The sequence below is a fragment of the Ptychodera flava genome, chromosome 10 (assembly GCF_041260155.1).
Source record: "Ptychodera flava strain L36383 chromosome 10, AS_Pfla_20210202, whole genome shotgun sequence".
In the NCBI taxonomy this organism is placed as follows: domain Eukaryota; kingdom Metazoa; phylum Hemichordata; class Enteropneusta; family Ptychoderidae; genus Ptychodera; species Ptychodera flava.
This window is the reverse complement of record NC_091937.1, coordinates 19,867,070-19,886,329: the sequence shown is the minus strand read 5'-3', so window position 1 is coordinate 19,886,329 and position 19,260 is coordinate 19,867,070. Positions and strand designations below refer to the sequence as shown.

The following is a 19,260-nucleotide window of genomic DNA, read 5'->3' as shown; positions in this document are numbered from 1 at the left end:
ACTTGAACTTGGAAGTGTTGGATTGGAGACCGCCATCGCCTCAAAGTGACTAAAGTGTCTGTCCCTTAAAATTGGATATTCCATTTTACCAAAGGCACTCATCTGTTTTGATATCCCTTTATCTGGATATTTGAAAGAGGGCAATATGAAGACAACAGGGAAAAGTCAGCATATGCATGGATATTTTGATAGAAGCTTATACAGACACTGCAGCTTCATGGCTCAAGCTGTTTTCAACCAAAGTCTTCAGATATATACATCTTAAGTGTGGTTATTCTCTGCAGAGAAATAGAATCCTACCACGGCTGTAGATTAAATAATTATATAATTATTTCAAGTCCATTATGTCATCACCATTATAAAATGTATTCATGCAGGTACTAATGTCTTACTTTTCCGAGTATGATTTCTAGCAGCTCATGACATTTACCATTTGGTATATATAATCATGCCACTGAATTCCTCAAACAAATGCAGACTTTTATCATTAGGTGTTATTGGTGTTTGGCAGTGTCAGCAATAAAAACAGTTGTCGTGTTTACCCTCTGTGCTTTATTTGTATTTATTGCCAGTTACGAAGTCAACATGATGTTTGTTCACAAAAACCCTCCACCTTTCAGTGAAATGTCTTCAGAGAGGAGAAGCTCATATGTTTACGCATCTCTGGATATTGAAGTACTACAGTCAAAGCTTGTATTGTGAGTTTTGATGCACTAGATACGTATGCTGTCTCATATTTTTTTCTGAATATGTAGGAAGGATGTATGACATGTATTCTTTGAGATGACGTGTATGCCGTTTTAAATGTGCCTGTTAGCATTCAACCAGTCGCTGTACTTCAAGGCTGTGTCTATCGGTACGGCAGGCCATATTCGCACATCTTGTTTTCGGAAGCCATCTTTCTTTGGAGTATCACCGTCACTTGCAGCCTCTCTCTTGTTTTCCGCCAGAATTTCCCTCAGCGCCTGTATTTCCTCTGGATCCAAATCCTTGATTGCGAGTCTGGGGATTAAGTCGATGAGTTTGCCAGCGTCGTCTTCTTCTTCCTGCGGCGGGCTTTCCACGGCATCGTCTTTCTTTTTGTAGATAGGCCAGAACGGGTAACCAGACTGGCGCTTCTTTCTAGCCTGAGCAGTGCCATCACCCGCCTCGGGATTGTCCCCTTCTGGTAGAGATTTGTAGACAGGCCAAAAGGGGTACATAGATTGACGTTTTCCCTCAGTGTCTCCCTGTGGTGTCTCTTCTCTGTTTGTCATTTTGCTATCTTGACTTTCATGCTGATGGAGTACGGCATCTTGTTGTTCAGGAGTCTCCCCCTCTGGCCCGGGTCCTGATACCTTGACCACATTCTGTTGCCACAGATACGGAGATGCTTGGGCTGGCATTACCATGGCAACAAACCATGCAAACACCAAGTACTTGGTCAGGTACATGATTTTTCTGCAAAGTCATGAAAGATACAGTAGTTGGTTTTTAATTTAAAATTTTCATTTTCATATTTTTCGTATCTAATTATACATAGATTGTAGTGGATGTCATTCTCACTGTAAACAAGATTATTCACATCATTGTGATCAAGCAGGTCATACGCTATTTATCACCAGCTGTAGGTTTTCCTAAAGAGAGACAATATCTTGGCATTATCTTCAACATCTGACTTTGGAAGATTTCAAAAATAATATCCAGAATCCATATAAAAATAAATCATATGACATTCTTTTGAAAGTACGGTATTTTCAGTAATTCACAAATTATGCCTTCTGGTGTATTATAATCATTATTTTGGCTTGTTACATCAACTGTAGCAATGTCAGGATAGATAATGTGCCATATGTATGTACCTCCCTTGAGTGTTCATGGTAGCATGTGTCTAAAATTGAAAGATTAAAACTGTTGTTGAAAGTTTGTAGCAGGATATTGTAATCCTACCCTTTCTAAATTAAGAATGAAAATCACCTGCAAAATAGAAACAGTTTGTTATTTACCAAAACTTAAAATTCAAAATGGCTGCCATCCCTGTGCTAATTCTACGGGAAAATTTCAGTTTTCACAGAAATAAGCTGGTCATTATTCTAAAGGACATGATTGATCTGGTTAGTCTTCTAAAAGCTTGCAAGTTCAAATATCTGTCTCCAAGGCACATTCAACCTTTCGTGCAGCTGTCTTATATTTACTAAAACAACCAGTCAAAAAGATCATGATTGTAAAAATTCGCACTTAGACAATGAATTTGCTGAACAAGTTGATCAGCCTGACAACTGACTGGTACATTTAGCAGAACAAATCAGTCTATCAACCAATTGACCAGACACCTTTTATCATCCTCTCACGTCAGAAAACATTTCCATGCAGATACCTCCTCCAGTCATTTCTGTATCCATTTAAACATCTGTCATACATCATTTTTTGCTACTATAGACCATAGTCTATAGAAGCTATTGGGATGGGTATCCGTCCGGCGTCAGTCGTCAGTCTGTATGTATGTATGTATGTATGTATGTCCGTTTGTGAGGCGTCCGTCCACTCAAATATCTTGAGAACCGCAGTACTTGCTGATTTGATATTTGTTGTGTAGATGAAAAATATGATTTTGAGAAACTTTTTTTTTTAATTTTTTGATATTGTTGAAAATAGGCAATTTAATGCCAAAAAAGGTGTTTTTGGTAAAAAATCTTCTTCTTCATAACCGCTGGTCAGACAGCTTTGTTATTTGGTATACAGGTCCCTAGGGACAACCCAACTTAGAATTGTTCAAATTGTGATGAAATATGCAATCTGTATTTTTAAGGAATTTTTTTGTCATTTTTGACCAAAATGTGACTTACATTGTATGTAATTCTTGTACTGTATAAACCCTATCTATTCACCCAGAAAAAAATAATTAATATGATTTTAAATAATTGAATTAATTAGGAAATCATCACAGCCAAAATAATTTTAGTGTAGAATTATCAGAAAGTTCAACTTTTTTTGACAGTTCATAGTGAAATGCTTACCATCTTGGAGGATTAAAACATGTAAAGGCAACTTTCCTGAATCCCAACTTTGACATATTCTGAACCGTCATTTATTGTGCCCTGTATGGTATCTAAAAGAAATTGCTCAAAATAGTTTGTCATGATAGGGTGGTCAAATAAATAGAGATAGAGAAAGTTCTAATTTCCATTTATGGTTGACTTGGTAAGGATAAAAAAAATTACTTTTTGAGGAAAAAAATAGAGTGGTCAATTAAAAGAGTAGTCAGAGTGATAGGGTTTTTACGGTAAAGCTGGGCTGTAAGATTCCTCATGTGCTATTTATAGCAATTATGCAATCTGTGTAAACAGTGCAATGAAAGTGTTACATGATGCTTTTGATGACCTTGAACTTCTTAAGTTTCAAACATTTGTCTCTTCAGTGTGCTTTTTCTGAGTACGTACAGTCTCAACTTATTCAACAGAACTTACTTACAATGTTAATTTGAAAGTTAAAATGTGCTTGGTTAAAAAGATGAAAATACTAATCAAAAGATAACCGGCGTAAGATTCTTTATATAATAACCTGACAGATATGCTGTTTTTTTATGACGAAAATCTTGATTTAAGCAAGTCTTGTTTACTTTAATTAGAATGTAATTAACTCTCGTTTATTAGCTACTATAGACTAATATAGTCTATAGAAGCTATTGGGATGGGTATCTGTCCGGCGTGCACCGTCAGTATGTATGTATGTATGTATGTATGTATGTATGTATGTATGTATGTATGTATGTATGTATGTATGTATGTATGTATGTATGTATGTATGTATGTATGTATGTATGTATGTATGTATGTATGTATGTATGTATGTATGTATGTATGTATGTATGTATGTATGTATGTATGTATGTATGTATGTATGTATGTATGTATGTATGTATGTATGTATGTATGTATGTATGTATGTATGTATGTATGTATGTATGTATGTATGTATGTATGTATGTATGTATGTATGTATGTATGTATGTATGTATGTATGTATGTATGTATGTATGTATGTATGTATGTATGTATGTATGTATGTATGTATGTATGTATGTATGTATGTATGTATGTATGTATGTATGTATGTATGTATGTATGTATGTATGTATGTATGTATGTATGTATGTATGTATGTATGTATGTATGTATGTATGTATGTATGTATGTATGTATGTATGTATGTATGTATGTATGTATGTATGTATGTATGTATGTATGTATGTATGTATGTATGTATGTATGTATGTATGTATGTATGTATGTATGTATGTATGTATGTATGTATGTATGTATGTAAGTATGTATGTATGTATGTATGTATGTATGTATGTATGTATGTATGTATGTATGTATGTATGTATGTATGTATGTATGTATGTATGTATGTATGTATGTATGTATGTATGTATGTATGTATGTATGTATGTATGTATGTATGTATGTATGTATGTATGTATGTATGTATGTATGTATGTATGTATGTATGTATGTATGTATGTATGTATGTATGTATGTATGTAGTATGTATGTATGTATGTATGTATGTATGTATGTATGTATGTATGTATGTATGTATGTATGTATGTATGTATGTATGTATGTATGTATGTATGTATGTATGTATGTATGTATGTATGTATGTATGTATGTATGTATGTATGTATGTATGTATGTATGTATGTATGTATGTATGTATGTATGTATGTATGTATGTATGTATGTATGTATGTATGTATGTATGTATGTATGTATGTATGTATGTATGTATGTTTGTTTGTTTGTTTGTTTGTATGTATGTCCGTTTGTGAGGCGTCCGGCCACTCAAATATCTTGAGAACTGCAGTACTTACTGATTTGATATTTGTTGTGTGGATAAAATATATGATTTTGAGAAACTGTTTTTATTAATTTGTTGATATTGTTGAAATATGCAAATTAGCACCAAAAAAGGCGTTTTTGGTAAAAAATCTTCTTCTTCTTTATAACCACTGGTCAGACAGCTTTGTTATTTGGTATACAGGTCCCTAGGGATAACCCAACTTAGATTTGTTAAAATTGTGATGAAATATGCAAATCTGTATTTTTACAGAATTTTTTTTCCCATTTTTGGTCAGGCCATCCTGAAATGAGCTATCAAAGATATCCACCTTCTTCATCAATACATGTGTCACAAAAGGTTATTCTCTACATAACACAGCAGAGCTCTGTCAACTGTTGAGTCGCTTGTTTTTTCAAAACCGCTGGTCAGACAGCTTTAATATTTGGTTTACAGGTCCCTAGGATGACCTTAGTGAAATAATTTCATACAGTCAGGAAATACTTAATTTTGTATCCATGTCTATAGTAGCTTCAGGGACTTTGGCCCTATTTTTTAATGCATTCATGGTAAGCTTCTTGGATTTTGACCTTTGAACTCCATTATATTGACATAGCCATTAATCATAATTTTAGAATAAATTTCCACTATTAACTAGCTCACCTGCAGAGCTAAAACAATTTTTTTTGCATTATTTTTGTTGTGCATTTAAAATATTCTTTCTTTTTCCACTCCTGAATTCATATCAAAATATCGAATGTTCAGTGTTATCGTTAACAACTGATTTTAGTCCCGCGGAGCATTCACTTATTGAAAAGGTCATTGCATATTGATCAAAAAATGTTTGCAATGCAAATACCTTTGTTTCACAATGTTTTTGATGTTTTTGGAAGAGGAGGAGAAAGAGTACTGGTTGTCAAAGTAAAAAGAAATAGTGAATACCGGTATATATATCAGCTGCAAAATCCAATATGGCCACTTGGTCATGTGACCAGTTGAAATTTGAAGGGTTAGGTGCAGAGTACCCATATGTACCTATTATTAGTCCTGTGAGTTTGAGAAGTTTAGGTCAGATGCTTTTTGAGTTCTAGGTTGACAAAAAAGTTGTAGAAAAAGAAGAAGAGGAAGAAGAAGAATATTAAACTCCAGTAACAACAATAGGGGCCCAGCAAGCCCCGTTGGCCCCTGAAAATACAGGGTCCCTCCACAAAACAATAGCTAATCCTTTCAATTTTTGTGAAGTAGTATCATATTTCATATTTGAATGTCAACTTTGATTTTTTGAGTAAAAGGTATCCTGTTTGCAGGACTTAAATGTAGATCATAATGTTTAAGTTTCGAAGGTAAAATAAGGATAAAAAGTTTGCCACTTGCGAGATGAGTTTATGTCAATTTTTCCTCATGAAGACTCAGCATAACAGCAGACAGTATGTAGAAGAGTTTTCAATGTCTGTCCCATTTTGGATGAAATACATATTCAATGCCTAATCAGATTCAGGTGTGAAAGCGTTTTTACTTTCCTCACAAACTGAAGTAAAATATGCAATAAAAAGTGGCACATTGAATAACCTGCATGCTTTTGAGCCAAAAACCTATTTGAAAGCTATAGCAGTGATCCTGATTGTAAGTTTGTCATTGAACACAGCATAGCGGAATTGGCCGATGCTGATAAATTGTCAAATAAACATTTATGGTGTCCTGTGTTTCCTTATAGAGCTTATGGTCAATTCCTTTGACATGTGATTTTTATAGTTTCAGTCATAACATAAGTGATGAAAATGACCAATTAGTATTCCTTAAAGCATTGTTGAAAAATTTGGTCTAATATTTGTTTTTACATATAAAAAAAGTTCTCATTTAGCCAAAAAGACTGTCTGAATAAAAATAGTTGTAAATAAGCCGCACATAAGCTTGGCAATTTAAGAGATCCTGCAGACTTAGCTATTAGGAATGCTAGCTAAGAACAGGATTTGAAAATTTTAGTAGGGAAGAGCTGGTATGCTAAGTGTTTTGTACAAGTTGGTTTGCTGTGACATTCAGTGTCTATGATGTTGAAATGTGATGACAATGCCTATTCCTTGTAAATATATGTGGAAGTCTGGTTCAGTGTATATCTGCGAGAACGAATCTGACTGATGTAGTTAGTTCACCAAGGGGAATTTTCTGTCCTTTTATTTTACCAAGAGGGAATTTTGATGCTCTGGAGAGCTTGCAATCACGCAGAATAATCAAAGAATTTCCGTGTTATTGTGAAAGAAGCAGTGAAATGCCATTAAGTCTGTGATTCAATCATGTTTTCCATTCGAAAAATGGATACTGAAATACTTTAAGTGTTTAAAGTAGAATAGAATGTTCCTCGGAGACACTTTTTGGAAACGAAATTTTTACAATTCTTGTCTTGTCTACTGCATGTATAGACATATTTGAAGGCCTTGGATTTGAAGAAGTATGTAATGTACAGCTTTTATTAAATTTGAACACTCTATTTGTCATCATGGAGTCAATACATGATATAGCAGCATTTTGCATTCCAAATACCGGTAGATTTTAGTGAATTTGTTTCTCGGATACCAATGTTTGTGAGGTGTCTTTCGACTTTCATTCTAGATTATGAAAGAGAATGGTTTTAAAACATCCACGTAGAAAGTCTGAACAAACACTTAAACACTGTTTCTTTAATTCCAATATTACTTTGATTTTGACTTTTATTCTTGATGATAATATGATTGTTTTGATTATGAGAGAATGGTTTAGAACTTTCTCAGAAAGTTTGAGCGAAAGTTTAAAACTCTCTGCTTTTTGGCCAAGAGAGATGACTGCCATACAACAGAGAGTCAAATAACAGCAAACAAACAAAACATACCTTTTTTACAACGTTGCAGAGATATTCAGAAACTGAAAAGTAGTCTCCAAGTCATTCAGTATATCCAGCATTTTGTTTATAGGAAAGATATATAATCTGGTATGAATGAATGGGTATGAACTTAAACCATTAATTGGCCATGTTAACTGCAAACGAAATGCTGAGATATTTATTCAGTGCAATTTGCATGTCTCCCGATCCAAAGACTTTGCTTTCCCTGGTCAGCAAGAATGTTTGCAGGGAAAGAGTAAATTTTGATTTTTACAGAGCTATTAACGGTCTGAGTCAAATGGACTGTCTCTACTTAAAATGCCAAGACACCTATGACTAACCTGTTGCTGCAGCTATTTACGATGAAACGGCTAATATTAAAAAAACAGATGTGAACAGCGATAATAGACCATTACTTAACAACCTCACTGATCACAAATTCCTCTATTCATGATGTCTAGTTATTGGCATTCTAGTATTTTACTTCATTTGCTTCAAAATGTAGGAGATCATATTCATATATGTGTTTGATCAAGACTTGACACGGCTAAAATTGGCTGAACACCTGCAAAAATATTTTTTGAAGTATGTTTGCAAAAAGCTGTGAAATGTAGACTTGGATCACATTCTCTGGCTGAGTTTAGCAGAGAAAAACCCAACTGACAAGCTAAATGTCATTGAAAGTTATGAAATAAGTGATTTTATGTGAAATGAGCAAAATTTTGTACTTACTTTAGTTGTGCTGTGGGTTTTCAGTATTGTCAACCGTGGCCCATCAAGGCTAAAATATGCTGCAAAGTTGAGATGGGTTTGGGGATAAATAGTGCTGAGCAGGCTGCAACGTGGGCATTTTACAGTGAAGTAGATTATTTTGGAGTGGTCCTGATTATGTCAATCACTTGTAATAATTTGGCCATATCAAATTAATTATGTGTTTCCCCAAAATGGTCCTTTTTCAGTCATATTCAGTGACTAGAAACTGCAACAGTAGGAACGTACGCATCAGCGCCCAATCTGCTGTACTGTATATGATTTTATAAATGTTCTTGTGAATTTTTGCATTTTTTTTTCACAAAAATATTATGATCAGAGGATTTTAATGATGCTGTTGATGTTTTTTATCAAGGCTTTTTATCAAGGCTGATTTTTTTCCCCCAAAATTAGGTTTTTGTGCATGTGTGGTACCTTTCATGAGAAGGCCCAGACTCTATATCTCTATGACAGTCGTACCATTTGGGTCCACCAAAAGTACCAGCTGCAAGTCAGAGTGGTTCCAAATCTTTAAATTGTGACTAAAAATACAACTTGAATGTGCTAGCTAAGGATTGATTCTCGTTGAGGAGGTGTCGTTGTGACACTTTGTAAAATAATCAAGACCACATCTTGAGAAACATATAAGAAATTTTGTATGAAATTTTTCTCTGACGCAAACATGTATGTGTGGCATGTTAGTGTGCACACACACACTAGGCTGCCTGGATGAAATATTGATAAATAATAGGCTGAAATATAATTGCTTGAAAAATGACCACTTTTAGCATAATGATGGAATGACAAACCTGCCGCCATTTGACATTTATGGTTCTCCAGGTAAGCCAAAATGATTTGGTTGAATGCTGTGTGTACTTCATGTTGTCAACTGTATTTTCATTATGATATAATTTTGGAAGTATTTCATCTGTGTTGGCAAAGAGCACAAAATTTTAAATTTAATATTAGCTGTGCTTAATACTATACAATACCAATGTTTGGTTCAGTCTGAATCTAGCATTCTAGTCTGGTGATATTTGGCCGTTAACTAGTCAACTGAAACTCCGGTGTCTCAAAATGTGAGTGCACCATCTCATTTCCTTTCTGGAAAACGCTCATTTGCATTTTCAACTAAAGGAAACCATGATGATCCGTTTGTAGCCAAGGAAGCCCAAATCTTAGTAACCAATGGAAAAGAATACATTCCATGCCACTTTTAAAACTATCAACACCAATGGCAGTCAACTATCATGCATATGAAGGAACTTTTCCAGAATTTTGGTTTGTCAGTTCTTGCACTATCAGGCATAATCAATTTAATTTTATGAGTTTGGTGTTAGTACCTACAGGCGTGTTTTCATTTAGAATTGTCCTAACTCTAACATGCCAGATTATAAGTCAGTTGAATGTCAGTAACACAGCACAAGTTCAAACACAACATGGAATCCCACATTTTTGTCAGTTTGTTTGGCATTTTCACTTATATGCTCAAAGAGATTACGCTATAAACCATTTTAAGTGAGATACCACACAACAATACAATTAGAAATCGATAAGCCAAGTGCAGTTTGATCATCTAGAACTATGATTTCATAATTTGCCTGGCTGGTAATAGTTACAGTGTTCAGTTGATCGTCATCTGTACATAAGTACATCAAAATATACACAGTGAAAAGCTTTTGAGATGAAGCAATATTCAAAATCTATAGCACACTCTTCAAGTCCCAGAATGCATGACAATTTCATGCAAATTTTCAACATGTATTAGACTGTTTTTTCAAACTGTAACAAAGTAAATTCAGTTTCTGTCCCCTTTCTGTCTCCCATTTTTTCAAATGAGAATTCATGTACTGACCATTAATGTACATTTTAATATCAAAAATAACATTCTGATATGTGTATGCCAGCCCTGTTGACAACAAGCTCCTTTGCTAACACCACGGTCTCTCTAAAACTAACATTTTTATTTCAAGTTATAAGGCACATTGAATTACTTCCAGTTTCTGTAACAAGTAAAACTTGGTGTGATAGAGGGCGCTATTTGTCAGGACAACACTGATAGACATTTGTTTGGCCAGCCACACCTGTGTATGCAACATATAAACATACTTGACATTAGTATGTGCATTCTAAGTATTCCTGTCTATATTTTTGATATCTAATGAGGGTTGAGCACTTTACAGACTGTCATTGAATATCATAGGAATTGTAGAAAAGAAACTTACAGGGCTTTCATGGTGCCTGAAGACAAGAGTTACTGTGATAGGTATCTCATAAGCAAATGTGTTGAAAAAAACCAGAAATCAAAGAATTAACAGAAACATTCATAAAATGAATCAGGGAACAGTTGCCAATTGAAACTTTAAATTGTTAAATTTGTATCGACATTCGATAGACAACAACAAAAACAACAACAACACTAATGACAACAGCATTGTCTATAATGGGTGAATATTGTTTGCAGATACTCTTACCCCGTGAAATGTTGGCAGCTGCAGGAAGAATCTCAAACAAACATTTAACTTGATTTGTTCAGAGTATGTAGATTTTGAATTTATTGTGACGCAGCTGGCTGGAGACAGCAAATACTTGCAATGTGAAAAAAAAACACAATTCGTTTTCAGATGTCATCTTCAATTTTCTTGATGTGATGAAGCACACTATTTTTTTACTAAGTTAGAGGCTTTTTAATTTTAATTGGTTAATGTTTATATTTTCTGTAGAACCATCGTTATAACAACTTTTTAAATTAAACACGTAATACATTATTTTTTATATTGATGGAACAATATGCATCATACATTTTTTGAAATTTTCAAAATTAGACTGTATTACTCAGCATCTTGGCATCTACAGGCTAATGCAGTACCATACCAAGGTGTGCTAATCTGAAAAAGATCAAGTGCTAACAAGTTTCAAGGGGCCACTTATGTAAACCACTCTATCTTGTATGTCATACATGGAATTCCTCAAAAGGTAAACACGTATATTATGACGTACTTGAAATGAGACGCCTTGGTTCTACCGTTTGTGTGGACAGGATGAGGGGCACACTTGATGGATCATAAATGTACCTCTACTCAGGGGGATTTTGAGGAGGTCAATATTTGTTTGTCTTCTCATGTAGCAATTGTCAATGTGATGATATGTAACGTGTACATGAACTGCCTTTTATGTGTTCATGTGTCATCAGGGCTCAAGATTTGTTTTTCTACCTCCTTCCCATGTCACTGGTAACATCAAACCTGCACAGATATGAAAAGTTTTTGTCCTCAAATATATATTTGAAGTAATTTTTTTTTAAGTTTTAAAGGCACAGTAGCTGCAAATTTTGATGATTTTCTTCCTCTATTATTTTTTTTTTGCATTTAAATCACAAGATCTTTTTGTACCCACCAAAGCTTTTTGAAACACCCACTACTTAGCTTGTCAAGGCAGCCTTTGTACATATACAATTGCAAAATTATTGTTGACATTTGAATTTTAGTCTGGACGAAAATTCACTTTTCACACAATAACATCACAAGTTTGACAAGCTGAATACTATGTTTCTAAATGTGTTTTGCTGAGTAGAACAAGAAATGTGATTGACCTTAAAAACAAAAATAGTTGAAAAACATCTGATTCAAATGTTACTCTCCCTTTGATTTGATGGCCTTCATTGCACTAACAATCACTCCAAAATTTTTTATCCTTTCCAAATATTTCTTGAACTAGATAGTGTAAAAGACCTAATCTTAAAATTTCCAAAGGTGCTTGAACTTAAAACCTGCATATATATGATTGAGAAGAGAAACTTTTAATATCAAGGTTGCACTAAACATTTGTACATGTACTTTTCAAAACCACCTGGTCAAGGCATCAAATTCCTGTCCAAGACAGAGAAACAAGTATTATTTTAAGCACTGGTCATGATGCTCAAGGTTTTGATCCATTTCTCATTGTTACAGTAGTACTTTGTACCTGGCTGGGAAGATATCTGAACAATGTCTAAGCATGTGGCTGTAGTAACCTGTTCATACCCACTTCCTTGTAAACAGGTCCAAAATCACTATTAACAACAATGGGTTTAGACCAAACCACGGCGGTGGAAGGGTTAAACACTCCCCACATCAAACGAAATGACTCTGCCCCGTGCAATAAACCAATGCCTAGCAAATATCATAAAATAACTGCGGTCACTTTGTTTGCTCACTTCTCTTTATTTTGTATTTATCATCATTTGTGAAGTGTCAATGGGGAGGTTTGACAGCTCACAAAACCCTCCCCTCAAGCTTATCAGCAGATGTATTAAGAGCCCCTCAGAAAAAGCTGTAACAATATTTCCTGTATCTCTATGTCCTTTAAAAGCAAAAAAAGTGACTATTGGTGATCTGTTGCTACTTTTGATGTACGAGATGTTACTCTTTTCTTGCTTTTCATAATTTGTTTGAGCACTGTACATGAACTCCTCAGCCACGCCAGCCTTTGTCATAGGCAGCCTGCAGGGCATCTGGTAATGGTATAGCAGGCCATATTCTGCGATCTTGGTCCTTGACTTTGTGTTCCTCATCCTTATCCTCTACCTCCTCGGTATTTCCATCATCATCATTACTGGCCTCATCCATCTCTCCCCTTGGCCTCACCCCTCTCCGTTTCCGCATCTTATGTGAATTTTCCCTGTCTTCCATGAATTGATGACTTTCAAACAGCAGCTTCTGAGAGCCATCTGCCTCAGGCACAGCTTTCAGGGCATCTCTCATTTTCATGTACACCGGAAGGAAAGGAAAACCTGACTGTGCCTTCCCTCCCTCCTCAGAAGTGGAATCAGCCATCTCAACATTGTCATCCTCTGACGGAACTTTATACATTGGCTTAAATGGGTAATCGGCTTGCAACACGGCACCAGCTTTTGAAGCAGACTTGCCACGTCCTGGTCTCTCTGTCACTTTAGCTTCTGTTACTTGCTTCTCAGAATCTTTCAACGTCGGCGTTTCACTTTCTTGAAATCCAGGTGAAACATCAGTGATCAGATCCATCAGGTCATCCTCACTGTCATCATAGTTTTTTTCGTGATAGCGATCAGATACTCTAACTACATCTATTTGCCATGGATACGGGGAAGACACGGCAGGTGTTACCATGGTTACAAACCAAGTAATGAAGATACACTTTGTGGTAGACATGCCTTTCCTAGAAAATGAAAGAAACATGTTTTCAATTTGATGTGTCTCTATGTTATGTTTCAGTGGCTCCTAGGACTAAGTGACGATTGCAAATATGGATTTAGCTCCAAAAATATAAGTACACATGAATGAAACCCCGTCAACTGAATCAGAACAATATTACCAAGTTATAATCTACATCATAGTCATAAGTTCCATAGTGACAAACTCGATATAACAAACACGAACAGCACAGCAAGGATAGACAGCAAACAAGTACTGGTGCATGCAACAAAGTTGTCAAGCCGAGTTCAGTGATGATTGTTCTGGTTGAATTTGTTGGCTTTGAAAACTAGCATGTGTGAATGCACCCCGGTTTGTAGGATTGCTTCATTGAATTCCGGCTTTGTGGAGGGTCGCAGTCAAGATACCAAGTAATTTACCACTTTTTTGAGGTGTGGATTTTAATAGCTTAGCTGAGTGGTTTTCATAGTAGACTTTGGTATTATAGATTGCAAGCTTAATCCTGTTGAAAACTTATCAGAATATCACACGATGCATCCTAATTTGTTGAAAAGTGGTAAACTACGGTATGCCAGTGGATGCATGTACTTGTTATACTCTACTGACTGATAACAATACAATATCTTACTTGCTGTTGTACCTGTTCTCATCAGAAATTAATTTGAATTTCTTAGAAAGTCAGTACATAATGTTAACAGAAAAATAAATACTTATATTTGCATATTTAATGATCATGTTCCTTTTTTTCTAATATTGATTTTTGGCATATCTGAGTAAGTTTGCTCTGATTTCATGAGATTAAGGTAGTATGCGTCTTGAGAATGAAAGACTTAAAATTTTGCTCAAACTTTCCTCAATGACACTTTTGAACATTCTCTTACCAAATCAAAAATTAAAATCAGGGTCAATGTGCAAAATTTGGTACTAGAGATTAAAACTACCTAAGATTTCCTGATATTTGAAATTCAAAATGGCCGCCATCCCTGTATTAACTCCATGGAGGAAAATAAAATTTTTGATTTTTGAAAATATAAGATGTTGAAAACTTTTGTAACACTAAGAACTTTAAAATGAACCCCGACAAGTGGTAGATCTGAATAGAATTGATAAAATCTGAAAGCCTAAATTTCTGTCCCCGAGGCGCATTCTACTTTAAGCACCTCGAAATCTGTAGATCTGTGACTCAACTGAAACATGATCATCTGAGTTATGGATGTACATCAAAGGAGACTTTTCAGGACTCTTTTTTCACCAAAATCAAAAAAATTGTGCCACTTTGCACGCAGACATTTAAAAGAAATATTATTTCCTTTTTATAGTCAATAAATCATTTGACAAAAAACATTATTTGTACAAGGAAAGGACAACAGACTTGGCAAAGTGGTTTCAGTCATATCGGAATACGTGCAAAGTTACAAACTATTTAGTTTTCAGTTAAAGTTTATCAGGCAGAAATACAGCCCAAACTTTTAATACTATAAAAAATCCATATCTTTGGAAGTTCTCAGCTCATTTCACACATTCAAGCTTTCCCCATAATCTGTCCAACCAAATAGTATTTAGTGAGGAAAACTACAGCTGCACTGTCTGCCAAATGCTTGACTTGGCAATGAGATACCATCAGATGACGGCACAACTTGCCGTGGAATACCGGCGCATGAAACTGGTAATATCATCAAGAGGACTGAGAATCAGAAAAGCTTTTTTTTATTAGACATTGTCTGATGTGATTTTGTCTGACTTTTTGTCTGCAATTTTCTGTAACAAACAGGTACCGGTATTTTTACGTATTGGTACATCTGCCCAACCTCTTGCTAAATAAACATTTAAGCAAAAGAAAACCCATGGTATTTCAGTTCCGGTATATTTATAATAACTTTTCAGGCATATCGCAATTAAAAGTCAGAAAAGTTTTGGATTTGATAAATTACAGGCTTTTGTGCAAAATATACTAAACTCACTACGTACCTGTATATTGTTAAATGTTGTGAATATCCAAATGTTGCCTCGTTCCTGTCAAATCTCAACAATGTTGAGATATTGGGATTGGTGTGAAATAAATAGTGTTGTTATGGGTGCAACGTGGGCATTTTGCTATTAAGTGGATTACGTTTAAGGGGTTTTGATTATGTCAATCACTTGCAATAACTATGGCAACCTAAAATCAATTTTTTGTTTCGCCGGATTATATTATGGGCTATATTTGAATGGAAAACACTAGAAATGAGCTGTTTTTCAACTCTGATATCTTCATTGGTGCATCAGTTTGAGTCGATTTTTCTTGTCAACCAACCAGAAAAGTTCTTCCCTGACTAATTTCGTGAGTCTGAAAAGCCATGTGACGATCAATATGTAAATTTCATACACCGAACACAGTGAAGTTTTATTTAAACTGCTTTACCTTAAAACAAGTTTTGTATATCTTGATGCTTCTTCTCTCAGAGAGTCTAATAATCTTAATGAAAGATCACACAAAGAGCTGCTGATCAGTCTAATCATAGTATCTCTCATTGTTGAAAGCAACTTATATAAACGGTGAAGTGAGGCCATAGTTAACTCAGAATCTATGAAGCCATACCGACAAATTCATTCTCTCAATGTCTGTCCATGATTGCAGGTCCATGATGTCTTTCTTTTTGTTTGGCTACATGTTTCAAAACATGACATCTTGGTCCAGGGGTCTCATCATACATGTGAAGTTATTTTTTCATCTTTTAGCACACAAATGAAAGATATTTCAAACATATCCCTTCAAGATTTGATGTGTATTTGGCCTTCTTTGTCAGATTACGGACAGAAATTTTGATTGCATTTGTGTATCAATGCAAGCTCTATATCTCTAGAGTGACAGAAGTGTTTTCACAGAAAGAAGTCAATTTTTGTCACCAACATAAAATATACCTCAGTCAATTTTTTTTCAGATTTTTGCTAAAATTCTGGTAAAAAAACTGTAGTCAATGAAATGCCATGTCCATTTGGTAAAAATTATTTAAAAAATTACAGAACATTTATAAAAATTAGTGAAATGTTGCACTACAATTTTGGCGGGAAAAATTACGGGACTCAAAGGGTTAACACCCAAAATGTGCCTTCAAACCCAGGTAAAAAGATCTGACTGAATAAGTCTCTAGCTTAAAGTGACAAGAGAGTACGAAGTTCTGCGTAAATCTGTCGTGGTTTGGAAAATGGTTCAAAGTATTAGTCTAGGACTAAAATCACATTGGACCTCTTTGCTGACTGCCCTCCAGCTCATGAACTGGAAAAAATCTTTTCACTTCAGCCCTGTATCATTATTTGTAATCCGTAAAGTTTTCTTGCCCAAGAACCTTCTTTTTCCTCTGGCAAACATCTTACGCCACACTGTCGGCAAATTTTACGGAATAAATTCCCGGTGCCACAAAACACATCAGAAAATGAATGATTAAAAGATTTTCCCATGTAGTGCCATGTTTGGCCCTACACTGGGATTAACCCGTTTTTCCTCCCCATTTCCTTTGTAAACACTCCTACTTCGGTAAGCCTAGTACAACTTGGCATCTGTTTCCAGGATGATCTCATCTCTTATGTAAGACCATCCGTTACCCAGGCCGCTGCTCCTTATAACTGTCAAAGTTGTTATCTGTGTGAGGTTTGCCATCATTAGCTAATTCCTGTTATTCATGTAATCAGATGTACTATGAACATAGAGCTGAGGTTTTACGGCTTTGTTGCATAATATTTAGTCATCATACTCTAACCCCATCTGTTGCTAGGGATATTTGCCATGGAAATTTCACATTGATGAAGTTGAGAATGATGTGTAAAATACAGTGTTAGGGAGTCCTTTTCTTCCTATGTATTGTCCCAATCAAGGTGTTCCAAACTGTTGTATGTGGCTGGTGATTTTGATAAGGACAGAATTTGCATAGACAGGTTTTCCACTTTCCTTCCCATGGTCTCCTTCATGGTTAAAAACTTACCAATGTGGTCATACCAAAACCTCTCTGTGATGGAGGTTGAAGCTTCCTTTACTGTATGTACGTACCAAGTTCCACTTTCTTATGTATATTGGTATTCATGATTTTATTGAAGAAGTTTTAATATTTAACATTTTAATATTTAATATATATTTTTTGTGACGTTTTGCATTTGAAACATAAAATATAACACACCCTGAATCGGTTTGTAGAATTTTGTCTTGTTCTAGTGATAGTTGAATATTCTTACTTGATGGAGAGGTGTGCATTGAGTACAGGGTATATTCAACTGTATTTTATTCTGTGATTGTTGATTTTGCATTGAAATTCAAAGTGATATAACCATTCTATGTCAAAATCCCATTGAAGTTGAAACCATAAGATGGTTTGTGAACAATTCAGATATTCCTTCAGAAAATAGATCTTTTCAATGATTATGTTTTATACCATCTTATTGACCATTGTAAGGGTATTGTGGCTTAGTTTTCTACAAATTGCTCTGAAGGCGTATTAGGAACCCTGCAGTATGCTAAGCAACATCAGGGTTCCTCTAAGATAATGCAATTCACAGGCAAATCATGTAAATATCAAATTAATATATTTGAATGTTTACAACATCAAGACATAAACCGTAGAAGTTACTTTAGGTGTTGCAAACTAAGGCCAGCACTTCCTGTTTAGTGTACTGTCTCTAAATTACTATGCACTGATAAAAGCATTAAACGGAAAAAAAAGGAACTTTAACACAATCGAACACATTGAGTTAACAAGACTAGTGTGTTCTAAATGAATAGAAATGCCAGCCCACAATTCATAGTGTGCTCATCATCCATGACTATCTTTCAAAGTTGTCGTACTCTTGTTTACTCTTGGTTTAAGTCTTCTTGACTTCTATATTACTACCTGCAAGCATTACTTGAGTTTATTTGTTAGAATTACCTAGTTTTGTTTGCATTTTGTACCTGATAGAATGCATGGTAGAAGTGAAAGGTGTCTATGCATATTGTTACGTGCAGAGAAAACGAACAAAAGGTGAACTCAGCAGTTAACGTTTAAACAAAATTTATTACGAAAATAAAACTAATTGCTAAGTCAGGGATAGAGTACAAGCTTTAAAAGTGTACAGATTACTTATCTCAGCTGGGACGGCAAAGCTCCAGTCTCAGAGTTGTAACAGTCAGTCGGATGATGAACAGTCCTTTGGCTTGCAGGCTTGAAGCTGCACAAAGTCCACAGTATAAATCCAGCGTTGACAGTGAAGGTCTTGAAAAGTCTTGAGAATGACTACCGCTGGAGTTCAGTAACACACAAGAGACACGATCCCAAAAGTCTGACTGGAAGCTGTGCACGTCCCTTTTATAAAGGCATATAAGAACAATCTAGAACTTTTATTGACATGCTAATTACTGTTCTAAAATTATCTCCCTTACACAACTAATCAACTTTCCAGAACATTCCAAACATGACTAATTGAATTCAAGGTTGTGAGGTCATCAAGGGCAGTGACCTTGAGAATGTTCTAGACTAATTGAACTCAGGTCATGATGAGTGTGGGGGAATGACCTACATAACACACCCCCTCTTCAAAAAAGAAAATTTTTCAAAGAAAAATCTTTCTTTTACAAATGTAATCTTAAAAGTGTGAACAACAATAAGCTCTAAATACGAGAGAGACAGTCTGCAATTAAATTGTCTCTGCCTTTGATAT

General features: G+C 35.0%; 3 protein-coding genes across 3 annotated transcripts in view; 1 reads left to right on the top strand and 2 right to left on the bottom strand.

Moving 5' to 3' along the window:
- The window catches only part of LOC139141541 (serine-protein kinase ATM-like), a 111,596-nt gene that overhangs the window by 11,605 nt on the left and 80,731 nt on the right, over positions 1 to 19,260 (top strand). The gene's annotated exons all lie outside the window — the stretch shown is intronic.
- On the bottom strand, positions 538 to 8,496 carry LOC139142188 (uncharacterized). The gene is made up of 2 exons (XM_070712040.1): positions 8,411 to 8,496; positions 538 to 1,440 (listed from the first exon to the last, which is right to left on the bottom strand). Exon 2 carries the CDS (start codon positions 1,431 to 1,433, stop codon positions 801 to 803), a length of 633 nt encoding a protein of 210 aa, XP_070568141.1. The 5' UTR covers positions 1,434 to 1,440; positions 8,411 to 8,496; the 3' UTR covers positions 538 to 800.
- LOC139142187 (uncharacterized) lies at positions 12,205 to 15,637 on the bottom strand. The gene is made up of 2 exons (XM_070712039.1): positions 15,565 to 15,637; positions 12,205 to 13,600 (listed from the first exon to the last, which is right to left on the bottom strand). Exon 2 carries the CDS (start codon positions 13,591 to 13,593, stop codon positions 12,880 to 12,882), a length of 714 nt encoding a protein of 237 aa, XP_070568140.1. The 5' UTR covers positions 13,594 to 13,600; positions 15,565 to 15,637; the 3' UTR covers positions 12,205 to 12,879.